The following is a 22,381-nucleotide window of genomic DNA, read 5'->3' as shown; positions in this document are numbered from 1 at the left end:
GTATTAAAATGCTAAAAACATTTTCCTATGACAGTCACATCAGCAGGCGGGCAGACTAGGAAGGCACAGGCTTTCTTTCACCCAGGGAGACACAGAGTTAACTACATGTATGGGCCAAAATACCTCTAGGAGAACTGTACAGACCAGCTAAAAGCTACAACACTCAGGCCCCTGTAAAATCAAGAAAGGACTCCAGCAAACAGGGGATGCTACAATATATAAAGAACTCCTATAACTCAATGACAATGGCAAACAACAAAAATGGAAGGGACTGGAATAGACATTTTCCCGAAGATGATACACAAATGGCCAAGAAGCATATGAAAAGATTCTCAACAGCACTAATCATCAGACAAATGTGAATCAAAACCGCAGTGAGGTGGGGCGCCTGGGTGGCTCAGTCAGGTAAGTGTCCAACTATTGATGTCAGCTCAGGTCACGATCTCACAATTCATGAGTTTGAGTCCCGCATCGGGCTCTGTGCTGACAGTGTGGAGACTGTTTGGGATTGTCTCTCTCACTCTCTCTCTCCCCCTCCCTCCCTCATGTTCTCCCCCCACCCCTCACCTTTCAAAATAAATAAATAAACATTGAAAAAATCCATAATGAGAATGCAAACTGGTACAGCCACTCTAGAAACCAGTATGAAGATTCCTCAAAAAAATGAAAATAGAACTACCCTACGACTCAGCAATTGCACTACTGGTATTTAACCAAGGGATACAGGTGTGCTGTTTTGAAGGGGCACGTGCAGCCCAATGTTTATAGCATCACTGTTGACAATAGCCAGGGTATGCAGGGTGCCCAAGTGTCCATCAATGGATGAATGGATAAAGAAGATGTGGTGTATATATACAATGGCGTATTACTCGGCAATCAAAAAGAATGAAATCTTGCCATTTGCAGCTACGTGGATGGAGCTAGAGGGTATTATGCTAAGTGAAATTAGTCAGAGAAAATACAACTATCATATGACTTCACTCGTATGAGGACTTTAAGATACAAAACAGATGATGAACATAAGGGAAGTGAAGCAACAGGGAAGGGAACAAAACATGAGAGACCCTTAAATATAGAGAACAAACAGGGTCACTGGAGGGGTTGTGGGAAGGGGGATGGGCTAAATGGGGAAGGGGCATTGAGGAATCTACTCCTGAAATCATTGTTGCACTCTATGCCAACTAACTTGGATGTAAATTAAAAAATAAATAATTTAAAAAAACCAAGTCCATTTACTAACCACTTGGCCTGTTATAGCAACCCCTTCTAGGCCTGCTCACTGCCTTCCTACCGCTTTGAACAGTTTTCCCCTACGTGTAGAGTTTATTCTGTAATCAGCTACCAAACTGTCCTATCTTGACATCCTTGTTAGAACCAAATTTAAGCGTTTCATCCACCATTGAATTGTTTAAATACTTCTGTTTTTTTGGCATGCTTTCTAACATGATTTTGTATTTTTTCCCAAATATAAGTACTTTCAGTACTTAACACTTTGATTTTGGCCCAGTAAAGCTGATATCAGACTGCTGACCTCCAAAAAAAAAAAAAAAGACTATTAAAATTGTGACTCCAAAGAACTTTCATTTATGCGAGTTCTAGCTATTGATGTTTACCATATTAGAAATTAAAACAGAAATGTCTTGGGGTGCCTGGGTGGCTTAGTCGGTTAAGCATCCGACTTCGGCTCGGGTCATGATCTCATAGTTCGTGGGTTTGAGCCCTGCGTCGGACTCTGTGCTGGCAGCTAGCTCAGAGCCTGGAGTCTGCTTCAGATTCTGTGTCTCCCTCTCTCTCTGACCCTCCCCTGCTCACACACTCTCTCTCTCTCTCTCTCAGAAATAAATAAAACATTAAAAAAAAATGGACTTGCTAGAACTGCCACTAAGATGGGAGTAAAGGCCAATGGGATTATTTAGCATCTAGCGCCACCTTGCGGTAGCATATCCAAATCCCAGCTTCTTTTGAAGACCCTACGCTTAAAAATGACAGGTTTCTGGAAGAGAAATTGGGATTTAATAATAATGGGAGAGGTTATTTTCTTGGGGAATACAAACTAATAGAAATAACTAGCACTTGGCTGGCACATTTTAGTGAACAAAGCACTCCCAAGTGAGTGCTGCTGGCAGCACTGTAGGTGGTAGGAGCTCAGCCTTACAGATGTGAAAACTGAGACTCTGAAAAGCTGGTGACTTGTGTGGGCCAAGTCCTGGACTTTAACCCAGATTTCCAAACTCCAAACCACGTGATATAACTTTATTAGTATTATTTAGGTAGTATATCAAATACTCAAAAGAAATACCTAGTACTGTATAGTACAGTATAGTGTATTGTATATATATATACTATATAATATATAGTATAGATATTATATAGTTTATATACTATACAATATATAGTATAGGTGTTATATATATATACTATATAGATAGTATATATACTATACAATATATAGTATAGATATTAACTATATAATACTATGGCACTTCTATGATTTTCTACAACACTGTTAACTAGTACTCACTACCTTTCTGGAGCTGTTTTCTGTGTGTGAAGACAAGGCAATGCTGGTGAACTCTTTGTAGTCTATGATTCAACTAATGCAGTTAGTTTTGTTACTAAACTGTGGCTTTGCTTTCCTGGGTCCCTGGAGCCCAAACTGTGGAAAACCCTGCTGCTCTACCGCCTTAACCTGTGGTGCGGTGATAGAGGCTTGCCTAGGGAGAATCAACAGGAAGGCACAGAGGCGGTGGCACTGAAGCTATGTTTTTATTTTGCTTAGCCTTATTTTTGTTGGTTCTTAATCTAATCCATTAGATCATAGCTAAAACTCTGATGGACTATGTCACCTCATTCAAGTAGTATACTTTATAGCCAATATAGTTTATTGTAAAGATTTCATTTTTAAGCAATCTCTACAACCAATGTGGGGCTCAAACTCACAACCCCGAGATCCAAGAGTCGCATATTCCATCAGCTGAGCCAGCTAAGTGCCCCTACACCCAATGTATTTTAAAGTAGGGTTGCTCAGTATCAAAGTTGGGTATGTTTTTAGGCCAACTTTAAATATTCCAAGTGAAAATATTGCAGCCTTTCATTTACGGGGTAGGACTTGGGGGCCATAATTGCTCCTGTGGATGGAGACAACTCCAAGTTGTGTTTGGAGGAAACTGTCAGTCTCATTCATGGGTGTCCCCTCAGTCAACTACTAGTAAAGGAAAGGCCTTTTCTTACAGCCAGGGTCCTCATCAGCTTGCTCGGCTTTCTTGAGAACGTCTGCCTTGGGTCAGCGCCCTCCAGTAGCATGCTTCTCAGCAGTTATCCCCATTTTACAAATGAGGGTGAATGATGAGGTCACAATATCAAGTGACTTCTGGTAACAAAAGCCCATGCTTCCCCTACTATCCTACACAGCTCCCTACTTTCTACTTTAAATACCCTGTTTTTATTAGCTCAGCCACTGAAACCCAAGCGACACTGGTCAAATCTCACGGAGGGAAAGACTTCTGTGGAAGGGGTGTCCTGGAGCTGAAGCTGGAGTGGGTTTCACTTGGAGAAGGCCTAGAGGAAGGAGCCCTGGACCAGAAGTGGGGAGCCCGCGGCTGGTCCTGGGCCAGGCTTGACCCGAGATCTAGGAGAGGGCCCACGAGCCCTGCAATATATCCATCTATACTAGCTGATTCAAAAGAAAACACCACTGCAAAAGACAAACTCTGTACAATTCCTCATCGATTTTACTCTCACAGAAGAGCCATCTCAGCCCTCAAGAGAGTACAAAAAGAGAAGCAACAGACCAACAAGAGACTGGGGCTCCTCCAGCTTCCCCTGCCCCGTCCCCAGAGGCCCCTCCCAAGAAGTTGGGCCCAGAGGGCAGGATGCCAGCCGGCGCTCTGCCTGAGCCCGACACCTGCCCCGCTTCTCTCCAGGAGCCAGGCGGCTTGATTCCAGTCGTACAGACCAGCTAAGACTATTATGCAGCCCATTCCCGCCAGAGACCTCCCTCCTCAGATATTCAAGGGCCTTAGCTTGCTGCAGATGCAGACCACAGTCAACGGACTCTAGACAAATGTTCTCATAGACAAGCTCTCTGCAGAGGGGAAACATGAAGGCTTACAGCGTCTCTTGTTAGCGAGCCAACAGCACTTTGCTTTTATGTCACAAAGGAAAAGGCATTATTTGGGAATGCTTGGGAAACAGGTCAGCAGACCAATATAAGGATTTTCCCAGATGCCACTGCGACACTAGCTGTGTGATTTGGGCCATGTAGGTCATTTACCTCCCAAGCCACTGCTTCATATCCCAGTGGGGACTTGGGTCAGTCCATCCACCGTCTTCCTGGAGAAGCTGCATCGGGTAGATGGCCTTCCCCTCTCTCCCTGGGGCAGTGTGGCCGGGGCCTGGCTCAATTACAGAGGGTCTCAAGAATTAGGCAGGGAGCCGTGGTGGGTTCTGAAGTCCCAGCAAAAGCTGTATTTGTGAAATACTGGTCTCAAAGAGGCACATAAATGAACTGAAGCAGAGAAAAATGGGCAAATATGAGACACTGGAAAAAAAGAAGAAAAGAGAACAATCCTTCAGGCTAAAAATACATCTGGATGTGTTATTTTAGTCTATTTGGCCTCATTTTTCCACAGGACCGCCTGACATGCTGCCTGGGGCACACTTACAAGCGCACATGAGTGACAGCAAGGATCTCATTAAGCACTTAGGCTTTCCCCTTCATGGAGTTTCAGTCAGACAGCATGGCTACCCTCCATTATACCATCAAACTTTCTTTACTTTTCAGGTCTGGAAATTTTATTTGTATTTCTATAGTATACACACACACTTGCTTTTTTTTTTTTTTTTTTACAAATAGTTTATTGTCAAATTAGTTTCCACGTAACACTCAGTGCTCATCCCCACAAGTGTCCTCCTCCATGCCCATCCCCCCTCCCCCCCACATCCATCAGTCCTCAGTTTTTGTCAGCATTCAAGAGTCTCTCATGGTTTGCTTCTCTCCCTTTCCCCCACCATTTCCGTCCTTCTTCTCCCCCTTGTTCCTCCGTCAAGTTCCTCCTAATCCTCCTATGCGTGCAAACATATGATATTTGTCCTTCTCTGCCTGACTTATTTCGCTCAGCATAACACCCTCAAGGTCCATCCATGTTGCTACACAACACTTGCTACTTTTTAACATAAAAATGATATAAACTCATTTTTAAAAAGTTAGAATATAAAAATATATAAAATAGAGCGACTTTAAACTTTCTTCTTCAAGGGGAGGCACTAGTGTCAACCTCATGAAAGGTCAGGACTTGTGACCCAGGCCCAGGGTCACGGGTATTGGGTTCTTAGGACACTTTCGGAATTTGCTCTGAAGGAAAACTCTCGGCACACACAGGCCTTCTTTTTTATTCACCGTCTCACGAAACACATACTCATTCACCACTTCTTCGTAACCTGTGTCCATGAAGAGCCGAGCCAGGAATTCTGTAAGGAAGCAGATCAACAATGCTCATGGTCTTTTGTTTGGTTTACTTAATTTTTCAGAGAGAGAGAGAGAGAGAGAGACAGAAAGAGAGACACAGAGAGAGAGAGCATGAGCAGGGGAAGGGCAGAGAGAGAGGGAGGGAGAGAGGCAGAGAATCCAAAGCAGACTCCAGGCTCTAAGCTGTCAGCATAGAGCCTGATACAGGGCTCGAACTCACAAACCTTGAGATCATGACCTGAGCTGAAGTTGGATGTTTAACTGAGCCACCTAGGTGCCTCGGCAATGCTCATGGTCTTGATTCTACATTTGCTCTGCAGTGGTAAAGGGGTGAAGGGAGGGTAATGGTATTTTCTTACTGTAACAAAAACTCCAGTAATAAAATTTATACAGGGCTTTGTTTGGGAAAGTAACACACTCCTACTTCTCATCTTACACCCAAATAGAAGTCCCCAACTAAATAATTTCATCAGAAAAGTTTAAGGACAACGTGGAATATGGCCACCTTGCCCTATTATGAGTCCTCAAATACAGAAGTCTGAAATAAAAAGAAACAAAATTCAAAGTGGCTAGATTCATACAAAGTCTTCACCAAGTCTGCATCATCTATCCTAACACGAAGGAGGAAAATCTGTGACCAGAGTGGGGGGAACAATCCCTGTTTAGTGATAAACCCTAAGGAAATTTAACCCAAATAATACATCACTACATGTTAACTGAAACAAGCAGAGTGGCTATGTAGCGAAAATGAAGACTCTTAGGGCACTACTCCAAAGACTGCTCTGGCGTGCTCTGCCAACATCATTGCGTCTTCTCAATTATTTACAATTGAGATTTCAGGAACCAGAGCATGGAAATTTTTAATTTTTCACCTGACAATTTATGACTTTGCAGTTTTAACAGTAATTACTCATTTCTGATTTCATTTTACATCCAAAAGAATACTCCATTTCAGGAAATACAAATGGTTGTAAAAATAGAGTTTAAGAAGGTAATTATTTTGTGGTCCAAATTATTAAGCAGGCTTAAAACTAATGTTCCAAACATCTAGTATAAGATTGAAATAATGTTCGGTGGTTGGATGCTTTTCTTACCAAAATGACTTTTTAGGGGCACCTGGGTGGCTCAGTCAGTTGGGCGGCTGACTTCAGCTCAGGTCATGATCTCGCAGTTCATGAGTTTAGGCCCCGTATCCGGCTCTGTGCTGACAGCTCAGAGCCTGGAGCTTGCTTTGGGTTGTGTCTCCCTCTCTCTCTCTGCCCCTGCCCCGCACGTGCTCTGTCTGTGAAAAATGAATACATGGTGAGGAATTTTTTTTAAAAAGTGACTTTTTAAAGACACCTATAGTAAATTTGCAAACTTAAAACCTTTATAAAAAAGGTTTCTTGTCTTTATGACCTGGGAATGTAATCTCCAGGCATTATACTGTTCTACTTGCCTTTTTTTTTTTTTTAAGTTTATTTATTTATTTTTAGTAACCTCCACACCCAACGTGGGGCTTGAACTCATGACCCCCAAGATCAAGAGTCACACATGCTCTTCTGACTGCACCAGGCTGGTGCCCCATCCTACTTGTTTTCTTTGTGACGGAACAAAGTGAAGATCATGATTTGCCCTGATTTTCCAGCACATCTCCTGGCAGGGCAGCCACATGGCACATCAGAGTTTGTCCACTAACCCGGGCTCACTAACTAGACACAGTCACCAGAGGAGGCCTGTGAGCTCACCATGGCCGGGGCTGTGTCCCTGTCATCTCAGGTGCTAAGTGGTGTGCATCGGGAGACTGTTCCACCCTGTGCTATGTGCAGCTGTCCCCCATCCCCGACCAGTATGATGGTGATAATGCAAGCAAGTAAACATAAAATCCCGTTAACCTTACCATCAGTAAAAAAATATGATCTGGTTCCATCTTGTCTAGCATAAAAGTTTTCTCCAAGTTTGCTGCCAGCTTTAAACCGAAGCATGGCATGATCATACAGGCCATAGTCACGAAACAAGACACTTTTGCCTGGTTTTAATACCTATGAAACAAAAGCAGGTGGCATGTGACTCTGGGGAACCCAGGCAAATAAAACTTACTCAAATAAAATACAATCTGATTGATTTAGGGATTAATATAACTTTCCTTTGTGATAATTATGAAAGGAACTAGAGTGAACCATCCAGAGTTTGAAGGAAAAGAGCCTCCTAATCGAAGGTACAGCAAGACCTGCGGGGCCCCATGCATTACAGGGATACTTCTTAAGCACTTACAAGGTTCAATGTCAAATTAATTAAAATGTTAACATTAAATGAAAGTCTTAAGGCATGTTCTCCTGACATTTTACTAGCCATCTCCTAGTATATGACCCTGAAGTCAAATTGACCCTTTAAAAAAATATGTCATTTTGGCTTCTTACTGATTCTAGCTGGCTTTCCTCATCCTAAGTGTCAGCTTGGGTTTCACTGTGCTACAATTATGCAGAGCTTGCCCACCACGCTAATAACTGGGAGCACCTGGCAGTTTACCAGACAGGAGGGAGGGAGGAAGGAGTATTATCATCCTCGTGCAAGATAAGGAAATAGACACTACATAAGAGTAAGTGATTTCTACACGATTCACACTTCGGCCACTAAGTGGGGGCAGTCAAGATTCACATTTGGGTGAAAAGGCATCATACTGTAGAATCAGAGACACCTGCTAGCCCTGGAGGGGCACCAGGGGAGGTGTCATTCCAATGCCATTCTCACTGACAAGAAAAGAGAGGCTAGCCGGGGAGGGGTCGCTGAGTATTCTTCCCACATGTGCTGTGTAAGAGGTCCTCAGGCCAGTGCAGTAGTGTAGGGAAGGGGATCAGGGGTAGGCCCGGCTGGGAGTCCCTCACTAAAACCTTTCGGAGACAGGTGTCACAGAGCAGGTGTCTCAAAAATTGGGAGGTGGCACCACAGGGTGTGGGTATTATAACTACCTCTATCTTACAAAGCAAATAGCACATGCTTTTCGGAATGAAGAGAAAGTGGTACGTGCTGTGACATCTGCTTTTTATGTAAGAATTCTTTCAAAATGCATTAAGACTACCTAATAAGAGTGGACTTAAAAGGGGGCATTAATTTTATTAAATCCTATTCTGTATTTTCTTTTTTTCAAGTAGGCTTCACGCCTAGCACAAAGCCCAATGCAAGGATTGAACTCATAACCCTGAAATCAAGACCTGAGCTGAGATTGGGGTGCTGGTGGCTCAGTCAGTTAAATGTCCCAACTTCAGCTCAGGTCATGATCTCATGATTCCTGAGTTTGAGCCCCATGTCAGGCTATGTTCTGACAGCTTGGAGCCTGTGGCCTCCATAGGATTCTGTGTCTCCCTCTCTCTCTGCCTCTCCCTCCCCCCTCCTCAAACATAAATAAAACATTAAAGAAAAAAAAAAAAGGACCTGAGCGGAGATAAAAAGTTGGGCACTTAACCAACTGAGCCCATCAGGCACCCCAATTAAACCTTATTCTGATTCATCACAACAATAAGATGATTTTTAAGACATGACATATAATATTAGATTTTTGATACAGTTTGACAGATTTCCTCTTGAATAAGGTATGAAAGATTGTCCCCAATATTTCCAAGTGAGCTGCAGTTTTCTCATTTGGTAAATTCTTATCAATGAGGGGATGCATTTTAAATATCATCAGAATTAAGAGCCTCTTGGGTAAAAATATCCTATCTTAGTCTAGAATGCTAAGTTTTAAAAGATGTGAATGATAACGAGAAAATTCTGAAAAATTTAGTGTATATGAAAAAGACTTATTCTTAATTGCAGAAGGAAGGCAGGCTCCATGGGACAGTGGAAAGAACACTCACTCAGGAATTTGGAAATCTTGATTCATATCCCAGTTCTTCCATAACTAGTTGAATGACCTTGAGCAAGTAATTTCATCCCTGTGTTTTCTCGTCTGTAAAATAGTAAGTTCAATACAAATCCCTCCTTTGATCATGGCACTGTACAGCTAACAGGCATTTTATGTTCTATCATTTTCCAAACAACTCCAAGAAGTAGGTTAGGGGAGGGGAGGGGAGGGAAGGAGAGGTCTATTATACCCACTTATAGCAAGTAAGGTTCAGAGTCAAAGGGACTTGTCTGATATTTGAAGGCAAGTTAGTGGCACTGGCAGACAAATATCCAGGTCTTCTGATGACAAATTGTCTATTTTTACTTTGTTCTATTCCCAAAATGAGGGAATTCAACCTTAAGGTTGTCTTAAGTTGAAACCTAGTTTTAAAAATGCTCAGTGTTAACATTCTACAGTATCTTACAACAGCTTTTTACTGTGGTTGTTCATGCGACACCTCAGAGCTGCCCACCTTTGGGTCTTATTGTCAGAGGCTGAGAGACTGTTTTTCCTTCTATAATTTTCAGATGAAGCACATGATTTCAAATGAATGAATCAGGCAGTACATATGATGGCAGAGAAATGGCAATCTATTACTGCTGTGAACTCATTCCGGATCAGCTGAAAAAAGATCTCTACTGGAGGGAAAAATAGAAATGGTAACTGCTGAAATGAAATCTGCTACTAAAGAAAGGTTACAACAGGGTCCAGGTGTGGACTGAGACGGCTCAACTCAGTAAGAAAAATTTCAGAACTATCAAAATATAAATAATACACTGTAAGTTTCCATTAAAAAAATTTTAATAGTTTATGCTGAGAGAGACAGAGACAGTATGAGTGGGGGGACGCAGAGAGAGAGAGAGACAGACAGACAGGAAATTCCAAGCAGGTTCTGCAATACCAGGGCAGAACCTGACATGGGGCTCAAACTCACGAAACCATGAGATCATGACCTTAGCTGAAACCAAGAGCCAGATGCTGAACTGACTGAGCCACCCAGGCGCCTCTGTATGTTTCCACTTAAATCAAGAACAGGCATACCCTCAGCAATACTTGGCTTTGTCAGCCGTCTCTAATTCGGTTAACCTAGCGGTATTTCACTCGGGTTTTATTTTACATTTCCTGGGTTGCTGAGGTTACCTTTTCATATGTGTTCTTTTCAATAAAACGACTATTCACGTCTGCCCATTTTTCTATTAATTTGCTTCTATTTCTTTCACAGGAATTCCTCACGTATTCTGGGTACTAATCTTTGAACCATTTTATAGACTTTAAATTTATTTTCCCAAAGTTTTTTTTTTTTAGTTTCTTTGTATTATATTGTCTTTTGAAGAACAGAAACTCCTACTTTTATTATAATCATCTTTATGCTTAGAATGCTTTGAGTCATCTTTTGAGAAAACTCCCTCACTGTGAGGTCGTAAAGATTTTTCCCTGTACTTTCTTCTGCAAGGCTTAAACTTTTGTCTTTTTCATTTAAGTCTTTAATTCATCTGAGAGTGATTTTTGTGTAGGATGTGTAGGAGGAGTATGATCATTCTTTCCTACATGGACACCCAGTGGTCCCTGCATCACTTGCTGAACAGTCCCTATTTTCCCAATGATCTTCGTTGTCACCTCTAATATACATCAAATCTCCACGTATGCGTGCATCTATTTGTAAGCTATCACATTCAATGTGTCCCTCTGCTAACACCATTCCGTCTTAATTACTGTAGCAGTAAGAAGTCTTTTTATCTGGTAGAGTATAGATTTCTCCCATCTTGTTTTTCTTCAGAAGTATTTTGACCTTTGTTCTCTCATGTCAACTTAGAATCACCTTGTTGATTTGCTCAAAAAACAAACAAAAAAGGGGCGCCTGGGTGGCTTAGTCGGTTAAGCGTCCGACTTTCGCTTAGGTCATGATCTCATGATTCGTGGGTTCGAGCCCCGCGTCGGGCTCTGTGCTGACTGTCAGCTCAGAGCCTGGAGCCTATTTCAGAGTCTGTGTCTCCCTCTCTCTCTGATCCTCCCCTGCTCACGCTCGCTCTCTCTCTCTCTCCTAGAAATAAATAAATAAATATATTTAAAAAACAAACAAACAAAAAAACCCCTACCAAAACCCCCCAAACAATAAAACAACAAAAAAATAAATGTACAAGGGGTGCATAGGTGGCTCAGTCAGTTAAGCCTCCAGCTCTTGGTTTCAGCTCAGGTCATGATCTCACGGTTTGTGGGTTTGAGCCCCACATCAGGCTCTGTGCTGACAGTGCGAAGCCTGCTTGGGATTCTCTCTCCCCCCTTTTCAAAAACTTCAAAATAATTTTTTTAATTAAAAAAATAAAAAATGTATAATATTAAATGGAAAAGTAAGATTGCACAATGCGTTACTCTTCATTAGGTGTATAGCTCTGTGACATCAAGTACAATATACTCATCTTAAACTTTTGTAGTCTTTTAATATATTCTAATTAGACAGTTACATTATTTGCAAATGAGTTTTGTCTCTCATCCCTATTTTTTTCCCCATCTTTCATTTTCTTTCTTGTCTTTTTGAGGTGATTTGGACCGCAAGTATAATGCTGAAAAGAAATACTGATAGTGGGTGCTCTCACCCCATCAAGTTCCAAATGCTCCTTATTTTGTCCCCATCAGCTACTTCTCCCCAATCCCTGAAACCCTTCATCAGTGAAATCACTAGTATCCACCTCTTCTGAATGTTCCTTTCACATTCTGGTGCTAACAGAGTGTCCCTGAGGACACTGTTTTCCCTGCAGCTTCTCAAGTCATGGGTGTGTTTTCTCTCCTCACCTTTGTACCACTGGGCTCCACTGGTGCCCTCCGTGTTCCTCATTGCTACTTTCTTGTGTATTCTCTTCCCTCCCTAAAATCCCTAGCTCTGACTCTTCTGTCACCAGATTATATCATCCGCTATTCCTTATTACTGTCATCTATTAGTTCCAGGGTTATTTGCCTGCTTCATGATGAATGTTTCTGGTTTATTCTCCTATCCTACTCTATCTGATACTACTCCATTCTTAGTTCAGAGTAATTTCAATATATGTGGATTATCCCTCCAAATACACTGGCCTCTTAATGACTTGACCTTTTCCAAGATTTTGTCCCTCTACCCTTTTAAACCACTCACTCTCATGATAATGTCCTAGAGTCTTGTCAACACTAAAAAGCATAACCCCTCCAGTCTGTCAGGGTCATACAAGTCACTTGGTAATCTCCCTTCCCCATCTTTCCAGCTCTCTACTTCCCCATCTTTTATCATCCTTTGCTCCCACCTGGACCTTCAAATCAGGGGATCCTACTATCTTTTCCCTGATGCCCTCTCTTCCCTCTTTACCCAGCTTCAGTTCCATGCCCATTTGTGGGATATGCTGGGTTCTCATCTGCTCAGATACCAGGGGCAGGGAAAGGGGAAGTAAGGAGGAAAAAACCTTACAAAACCTCACGAGCAGAGAGCTGAAACCACCACGGCAATATCTGAATTTCTTAAAATATTGTTTTATGTGAGAATAATTACTCCCTAAAAGGTTTCCAGTGTCTTGAAATTTGTTTCACCATTTAAAAAACATTTAAAACATCTACTTTTTCACCTTGCTGAATGTTCTTCACTCCCTTTTATAAAGCAGATTGACTGAAGCCCCTGACTCATTGAACAGGTGAGGCTTAACAGGCTTTCTAGAGTGTGGGCCCTTGCCATTTAGCGGCCCCCAGTTGACCTGCATGCTTACCACTGGTCACTTGTGTTGGTTCCCAAACTTGCTTACACCAGCTGTGCTTAGATTTAGAATTATATGTGAATATATAAACAATGCAATGCAAATAAAGAGCATTTTTATTTTCTATGGAAAGTACAATGAATATTTTTGGAAAGACCTGATGGAGAAGCCCTGAACAAACTGCTGTCAGGTATGGGAGAATCAAAGGTAAGCTTGGGTAAAAATATAAAAAAATCTGCCCTCACATTACTTTCCAATTGTTTTTAAGTCTTTGCTCCACTTTTAAAAAAGCCAAAACTCTACTATGTATGTGGTTCACAAGATGGTAAGAAAGATGGTACATAGCCCCGTACTCAGAGAAAGGGCCATTGCTTGACGTTACAAGAGTGAGAGAAGAATATTAACAAATTTTAAGTTATAATAAAATGTTTAAAGTAAGAGTGTACCTTTTTCATGATTTTTTTACTTAGTTGATTTTTAAATTAATCAACATTGTTGCCACAGATAAGATAGCTTCTACTGTAGTTTACAGAGCAGCCTCATTCATGATCTCGCCTGCATCTCACAACCCTGACACCCCCATTTTATAGTCAAGGACACTGAAGCCCAGGGAAGAAAGATGAGGTGATTTGTTTTGAGTCACATGACTTAAGAATGACGCTTTACTTCCTGAGGGCTACAGCAGCCTCCTGACAGCCAGAGCAGTCTGGGTTCTCCTTGTTCCAGAACAATGGTGACAGTGACAACGATGGCTCATTTTTAAAGAGCACTTGCCCCATTCTAGGTATTTTGCTGGGCGCTTTATACATATTTCATATATTTCATACAATCCAGCATTTCACTATTACACAGGTCATGAAACTGAGGCTCAGGGAGGTGAAGGAACTTGCCTAAGCAGGGAAGCCAGGTTTTGTCTCTAGGCACTCCGAAGCCAGACTCTGCATGCTGGACCCTGAACTGTACCTTCCTCTCCTTTTACAGCAGGAACTACCTGCATTTATTCCATGCACAGAGGCCAGGTAACTGCCAAATCATCCTCGCTCCAAAGCTGACCAAGCTGAAGAACAGTGATGGCTACCAGACAAAGCAGAATTCAAAGTAAATGTTTTACATAGGAGAACCCCTTCCATACACTGACCGCATGGCCTATACCTCGTGAGAATGAGGGGACTCTGTGAATCTAGACATGAGCCTCAGAGAGGAGGTAAGCCAAAAGATCAGGATGTCCAACCTCCGAGCTCCAAATTACTAACCTGGTAAATGTTTCGTAAGACAAGGTGCATCTTATCGGGGTGAACAGCAGAGAGTACAAATATCAACATGACAACATCCACAGACTCTGGGGGCACATGTTCAAGAAGGTCATCTTTGGTTAGATCACACTGGAACACTTTGCATCTTTCTGTGTCATATGAAGGATTTTGCTAGAGAAGGGGGAAAAAGAAAAGAATTTTAATGCAACGTCCATGTTGATACACACAGAAAACTACAGCATCAAAAGGAGATCCAATGGGAAAGAAATAAAAGGAGAGCCTATTTCCACTTGTGCATTGCTACACAAAAATCAAAGATCACTTTGTTACTGGGTGAAATTGAGTGATGCGTCATATGCACGCTAACACATGTGGTATTCAATATGACTAGGAGGGGCAAAGTTTCATTTTAACCACACATCTTTAACTGAGGAGAGAACACAGGCTATCAGATTCTCAAACCTGACCATTCTAGCAGCACATATTTCTAAAGGGATAAGTCAAAACTGACCTGTGCTTCCTAATCCTCCTTTGAAATCACCCATTACAAGCCTAAATCCACTAAGAAGTCCTTCCCAATCCACTCATGGAGATGCTACCACAGTTCTGGGCATATTGTTCCTTGGGACAGCAAGTTAAATAAACCTAACTTTTCTTCTTCTTCTTTTTTTTTTTTTTACAAGCGTGTTCCTGTACATTTTGGATGGTGGGTTTAAGAGCATTATCAAAAAAGATACATATAATACTCTTATAAAGAATATCATAAAATCTAAGACATTATAAGACCATTATAAAAAAAAATGTCAAACTTTTCTTTAATGTAAATAAGGACTCCAATAAATACAAAGCTCCTGGACGGGAAGATTCAATATTGAAAACACATCAATTCTATCTATAAATCCACTTCTAAATCCAATGCAATCTCAATAGAATCCCAAAAGATTTCTAGAAACTTGACACAAAGGCAAATTTGATTGATCTGGAAGCAAAAAACTTTAGAAACAGCCAAGCCAATTTTTAAATGGAAGAACAATGGAGGAGGTACACTACTGGACTTCAAAGCAGATTACAAAACGCAGTACTGAAACAATGGGGCTTGAGAATGGGGACAAATAGATCATGAAGACAAATCAGAGTCCCCCAAACAGACCCATGTATATAGAGGAATTTAGTAACGCATATGACAAAAGACAAGTGACATAGATGACGTATCAAAAAAAGTAGAGAATAATAAAATGATAATTATCAGGGAAGAAAAATGAATTTTTCTCATTCAGTTTATTGTGTTGCAACAACTAGCTATATACTTGTGTTAAAGGATAATTGGTCAGGTGGCTTAAAGGTTCCAGGTTCAGTTCAAAGATGTACAGTGGTATAAAAATCAGTTCCCATCCTTATAATAAGAAAAAGGATGGACAGACAGCCACGTCATGACCTTTTTGTGAACCCATCAAAGAATAGTGGTCAAAGAACCATCAGCCATCTCCAAATCTGGAGACAGACAAGTGCCTTCTGGGAGAGACAGGACCGAAGCACTTGTTTACCTAAGGCAGAAACCCCCACACTGGAAAGATAAAACTAGAAATTTGATAAACTGCTGCAGACTGAGTGTGGATGTGATTTGTGAAGCCTCTGGGGGCTGAAGTAATAGGGACATTCCCATCTTTTTATAGGTGTTTCCTCCAAGAACATCACGGGGCTCTCACGCAGGAGATTGTGCTCCATCTAATGCTGAACTTTCTCATCTCCTTTAAGGAGGAAAAGATTTAAACTACAGGGGAAAAGGTCCCCTGCAGCCTGCAGCCTTAGGGTACTGGTGGACTGCCACTGCCAAGAAGGGAGGAAACTGCTCTGCCCAGACCCATTCTTAATCTTTTTTTAAGTTTTTTCTTTTTCTTTAATAATGTCTACACCCAACCTAGGGCTTGAATTCACCACCCTGAGATTAAGAGTCACATGCTCTTTGGTCTGAGCCAGCACGCCCCAGACGGAGTCTTTTTGTTTGTTTGTTTTCTGTTAAGACCTAGTCTTAATCTGGGGCGCCTGGGTGGCTTAGTCGGTTAAGCGTCCGACTTTCGCTTAGGTCATGATCTCGCGGTTCGTGGGTTCGAGCCCCGCGTCGGGCTCTGTGCTGACAGCCAGCTCAGAGCCTGGAGCCTGTTTCAGAGTCTGTCACTCCCTCTCTCTCTGACCCTCCCCTGCTCATGCTGTCTCTCTCTCTCCCTCTCTCCTAGAAATAAATAAAATAAAACATTAAAAAATTAAAAAAAAAAAAAAAGACCTAGTCTTAATCTGAAGGGAAAATGGCCTCCAGACCATAGAGGAGGACGCTAGAATATACCTCCTGAGGGAGGAAAGGGAGAGGAAAGCTCTAACCTTAGAGCAGCAGACAGACTTGTGAAGGCCACACTCCTGAGACACAGGCCCACTATATAGTTCAAAAACTGAGAATCAGAACATCAGGTAACAATCCCTTCTCCCACACCTTACCAAGTGTCCAGTGGTATTAACAACAGTGGGTTGCAGTGGGGGAAGCTCCAAGAGATGGGGTCTTTACGAGGAACAGTACGAAGAGCAGACCCAAAGCCAAAAGGGGAGATATAAACCAAGACACCAGAGGACTCTGAAGTCTCCGGTATCCATAGCAACAATAAACCTCACAGGTAACTGTTAACAATAACAGATTTCAAACACAGCTCAACTCCTGTCTAGATTATTACAAATCCTTATTACCTCAGTATCCATAGCCCTACATAACATACCTGGCTTTTGGCAAAAGAAAAAGTCCAAGGCATACCAAAAGGCAAGAAAAAATGGTCTGAAGAGACAAAGCAATAGTCAGAACCAGACTCAAATATGATACAGATATAGGAACTAAAAGTTTGGATGTTTAAAATAACTGCAATTAATGAGTTAAAGACTCTAATGAAAAAGACAGGAAAAACAGGATCAAATAGGTAATTTCAGCAGAGAAATAAAAACTACAAAAGTAATCAACTAGATGAACTAAAAACCAGAAAATTAGTAATAAAAATGAAGAATGCTTCTGAAAGGCTCATCAACATGAACGTTTACTACTTAAGGAGTCAATAAACTTGAAGATAGGATGAAAGAAATTATACAAACTGAAAATGCAAACAGAAAAAGAGTTAACAAAAAAACCACCATCCAAGAGCTGTGGGACAGCAGCAAATGGTACAGTACACATGTAATTAGAATCTCAGAAGAAGAGAGAACAGAGCTGAAAAAATATTTGAAGAAATAATGGCCAAGATTTTTCCAGATTAAAAAACATAAGAACCAAAACTTTAAAAATATGTAGGTTATAGAACTCTTAAACAAGGCTTAAAACCTTAGGGAAAAATCAATAAATTTGCACATAGTTTAAATCCCGCCAAACAACAAACCATAAAGCAATGCTAAATAAGCTAGAAATGTTTGTAAAAAAATGAAACAGAATATCCAGAATATACCCTAAAGATAAGGAAATGACAGAAAAATGAGCAAACATTATGAACAGGCGATTCATACTATAATACAAGCTCTACCTGAGGGATTTCTTTGTGTGAGTTTTGTTCACTACTTAGTCCCAGTGTGTGGAACTGTGTGACTGGCACATACTAGGCTCTCGATAAATATATGNGGGCTCTGTGCTGACAGCCAGCTCAGAGCCTGGAGCCTGTTTCAGAGTCTGTCACTCCCTCTCTCTCTGACCCTCCCCTGCTCATGCTGTCTCTCTCTCTCCCTCTCTCCTAGAAATAAATAAAATAAAACATTAAAAAATTAAAAAAAAAAAAAAAGACCTAGTCTTAATCTGAAGGGAAAATGGCCTCCAGACCATAGAGGAGGACGCTAGAATATACCTCCTGAGGGAGGAAAGGGAGAGGAAAGCTCTAACCTTAGAGCAGCAGACAGACTTGTGAAGGCCACACTCCTGAGACACAGGCCCACTATATAGTTCAAAAACTGAGAATCAGAACATCAGGTAACAATCCCTTCTCCCACACCTTACCAAGTGTCCAGTGGTATTAACAACAGTGGGTTGCAGTGGGGGAAGCTCCAAGAGATGGGGTCTTTACGAGGAACAGTACGAAGAGCAGACCCAAAGCCAAAAGGGGAGATATAAACCAAGACACCAGAGGACTCTGAAGTCTCCGGTATCCATAGCAACAATAAACCTCACAGGTAACTGTTAACAATAACAGATTTCAAACACAGCTCAACTCCTGTCTAGATTATTACAAATCCTTATTACCTCAGTATCCATAGCCCTACATAACATACCTGGCTTTTGGCAAAAGAAAAAGTCCAAGGCATACCAAAAGGCAAGAAAAAATGGTCTGAAGAGACAAAGCAATAGTCAGAACCAGACTCAAATATGATACAGATATAGGAACTAAAAGTTTGGATGTTTAAAATAACTGCAATTAATGAGTTAAAGACTCTAATGAAAAAGACAGGAAAAACAGGATCAAATAGGTAATTTCAGCAGAGAAATAAAAACTACAAAAGTAATCAACTAGATGAACTAAAAACCAGAAAATTAGTAATAAAAATGAAGAATGCTTCTGAAAGGCTCATCAACATGAACGTTTACTACTTAAGGAGTCAATAAACTTGAAGATAGGATGAAAGAAATTATACAAACTGAAAATGCAAACAGAAAAAGAGTTAACAAAAAAACCACCATCCAAGAGCTGTGGGACAGCAGCAAATGGTACAGTACACATGTAATTAGAATCTCAGAAGAAGAGAGAACAGAGCTGAAAAAATATTTGAAGAAATAATGGCCAAGATTTTTCCAGATTAAAAAACATAAGAACCAAAACTTTAAAAATATGTAGGTTATAGAACTCTTAAACAAGGCTTAAAACCTTAGGGAAAAATCAATAAATTTGCACATAGTTTAAATCCCGCCAAACAACAAACCATAAAGCAATGCTAAATAAGCTAGAAATGTTTGTAAAAAAATGAAACAGAATATCCAGAATATACCCTAAAGATAAGGAAATGACAGAAAAATGAGCAAACATTATGAACAGGCGATTCATACTATAATACAAGCTCTACCTGAGGGATTTCTTTGTGTGAGTTTTGTTCACTACTTAGTCCCAGTGTGTGGAACTGTGTGACTGGCACATACTAGGCTCTCGATAAATATATGTGGAATAGAGAAACTCACAATCAGAAGAAAAACTAATGCTTACTTACATATATAAGGGCTAACAAATTAAAATACAGGGTATCACTTTCTGCCCACAAGATTAGAAGATATAAAAAAGACTGATATCAAACATTGAGGGCATAGACAGAATAGTAGCTACATATTAAAACATATATTAAAATTTAAAATATATACATTAAATATTAAAATTTAAATGTGTATACTGTTTCTCCAAGGAATTATTCTTCCATCACCCCCAAAAAAACATGTACACACGTGTTTTAGGGTGTGGCACATAATGCTGATTACATCAACCCTATTTGTAAGAGTAGAAAATTAGAAATGATTTAAACAAATGTCAACAGGGTAACTGTTAAAACACAGTATATCCATTCTATAGAATACTACAACAGCTAAGTAAAATAGAGTAGACCTGTATGTACTGAGACTAAATAAATAAATAAAAACTCTACAAGATATGATGTGAAGTGAAGAAAGCAAGTTATAGTACAATGTAACACCGCTGTTAAAAAAAACTTCTAATGGATGCTACAACTGTGGAAGGTTGATGGAAAGTTAGATATTTGCCCAAGTAGCCCCCTTCTATTTGTTACTAGCAAAAGGTAAATATTTGTACCCCTTAGGAAGGTAGTTTTTTTTTTAATGTTTTTTATTTATTTCTGAGAGAGACAGTGTGAGCAGGGAAGGGTCAGAGAGAGGGGGAGATACAGAATCTGAAACAGGCTCTAGGCTCTGAACTGGCTGTCAGCACAGAGCCCGACGCCGTGCTCAAACCCACGAACCGAACCGTGAGATCATGACCTGAGCCTAAGTCGGACGCTTAACTGACTGAGCCACCCAGGTGCCCCAGGAAGGCACTTTTTAGGTAGGAACTAGGTAGTTAACCCAGAGATCAAAACTAAAGCTAGCATCACTAGCCAGTGGCTTCCAGACATTAATGCCTCCTGACAGGACACAGTATCAAAGTTACAACATCACTTACTACAGTATTTTTGCCAAAAAATATTTTATCTGGTTTAAATCTAACTTCTAGTTTACAGTAAAGGAAATAGAATAAAGGAACAAGCTGAACAATGATATGAATAAACAATCAGACCAATACAGAATGTGGGACCAAATTACAGAAAATGGCTTGCTCTTCAAAAGCTCAATGCCAGTGGACAAAAGGTCAAGGGGAAGGGCAGGAATGTTTCAGGCTAAGGAGATTTAAGGTATCTGAAGAAGTACAAGATTTAGTCCTTGATTAAATACAGCTATAAAAGATACTTGGAACTATTTAGGCAAATCTAAATCCATTCTGAAGATTAATGACATTAGGGGACTACAGTTCATATATTGCTGTCATGCAGAAAAAGTCCTTATTTTTTGAATATGTATGCAGACATATAATTTAAAATACTTTAGCAAAGAAAAAAGTCTATGAAGCAAATGTACAAATCTGGCAATCATTCAATTTGGGTAGAAGTATATGGGTAGCATTTTCATAGTTCTTTCTACTTTTCTGAATAAAGCGGTGTTTTTTTTTAATTTTAGAGACAGAGAGAGCACGAGTGGAGGAGGGGTGCAGAGAAAAAGAGAATCCCAATGCAGGGTCAATCCACGACCCTGGGATCATGACTGATCTGAAATCAAGAGCTAGATGCTCAACTGACTGAGCTACCCAGGTGCCCCAAAGCTGTGCTTCTTCTGTAAGTATGATACATATATGTAAACCAAAAAACACATTCATGGTGGTCATAGCTGGTTAGCTTCAAAGAGTGAACTAGAATTAAGCAAATGGGCAGAGAAGGCAGGTCAAAGAAATCTAAGAAAATAGCAAAATGACAGAATACATGGACAAGACACCAACCTTGACATACTCGACCGCTCTTGGAGAAAAGTCACAGGCATAAGCAAAGATATTCAGATCTTCTTCTAAAAGTGGGAATAAACAGTTGCCAACACCACAACCAGCTTCAAGCACAGTCAATTTTTGATCTTCAAACTGGAGAAAGAGAATGCAAAGTCACTTGCATCATAGAGAAATCAAACTACAAGAATATATCTCCAAACATGAGAGGCAAGGTTTTTGCCCCTCTGGAGCAGACAGTAAACAAGTGAACTGAGAACCTAACGCTACTACTGATACCTTACCTGTCGTCCAACACTGGGCAGCTTGGTATAAAGAAAACACAGCAGAGGCGCCTGGGTGGCTCAGTTGGTTAAGCAGCCCCACCCCTTTTTTAATGGTTTATTCTTTTGAGAAAGGCAAGCAGGAGCTGGGGAGGTGCAGAGAGAGAGGGGAAAGAATATCCAAAGTGGGCTCTGCGCGGACTGCAGAGAGCCTGATGTGGGACCGGAACCCACAAACTCATGACCTGAGTCGAGGTCGAGTGCTCAACCAACTGAGCCACCCAGATGCTCCAGAGCATCCGACTCTTGATTTCAGCTCAGGTCACAATCTCATGGTCATGAGATAGAGCCCAGAGTTGGGCTCCATGCTGAGCATGGGGTCTCCCTGATATTCTCTCTCTCTCTTAAATAAATAACACATTAAGAAAAAGAAGAGAACACAGCATAAAAGCTAAAAGAACAGGCTGACACTAAACTGCTTGCACTCAAATCTGGACTTTCCCCCTCATCGTGTTTTATCAGCAGACAAATTNAGGTCACAATCTCATGGTCATGAGATAGAGCCCAGAGTTGGGCTCCATGCTGAGCATGGGGTCTCCCTGATATTCTCTCTCTCTCTTAAATAAATAACACATTAAGAAAAAGAAGAGAACACAGCATAAAAGCTAAAAGAACAGGCTGACACTAAACTGCTTGCACTCAAATCTGGACTTTCCCCCTCATCGTGTTTTATCAGCAGACAAATTCTTTTTTTTTTTTTTTATAATATTTTTTTTTTTTTTGAGAGAG

General features: G+C 40.8%; 1 protein-coding gene across 2 annotated transcripts in view; it reads right to left on the bottom strand.

Moving 5' to 3' along the window:
- Positions 1 to 4,995: 4,995 nt before the first annotated feature.
- Positions 4,996 to 22,381, bottom strand: part of METTL6 (methyltransferase 6, tRNA N3-cytidine) — a 28,176-nt gene continuing 10,790 nt past the window's right edge. Inside the window, exons 3-5 of one of the 2 annotated variants that reach the window (XM_077750924.1) lie at positions 14,296 to 14,466; positions 7,347 to 7,488; positions 4,996 to 5,469 (exon numbers count right to left, since the gene is read on the bottom strand). In XM_077750924.1, coding sequence (XP_077607050.1) covers positions 5,288 to 5,469; positions 7,347 to 7,488; positions 14,296 to 14,466 — 495 coding nt within the window. In that variant the 3' untranslated portion in view covers positions 4,996 to 5,287. The remainder of the gene's footprint in view (positions 5,470 to 7,346; positions 7,489 to 14,295; positions 14,467 to 22,381) is intronic. The other variant, XM_077750925.1, reaches the window with a different exon arrangement.

The sequence above is a fragment of the Crocuta crocuta genome, unplaced genomic scaffold, assembly GCF_008692635.1.
Source record: "Crocuta crocuta isolate KB4526 unplaced genomic scaffold, BGI_CrCroc_1.0 scaffold279, whole genome shotgun sequence".
Classification (NCBI taxonomy): Eukaryota; Metazoa; Chordata; class Mammalia; order Carnivora; family Hyaenidae; genus Crocuta; species Crocuta crocuta.
The sequence above is the reverse complement of the archived record's forward strand: the minus strand, read 5'-3'. Positions and strand labels throughout refer to the sequence as shown.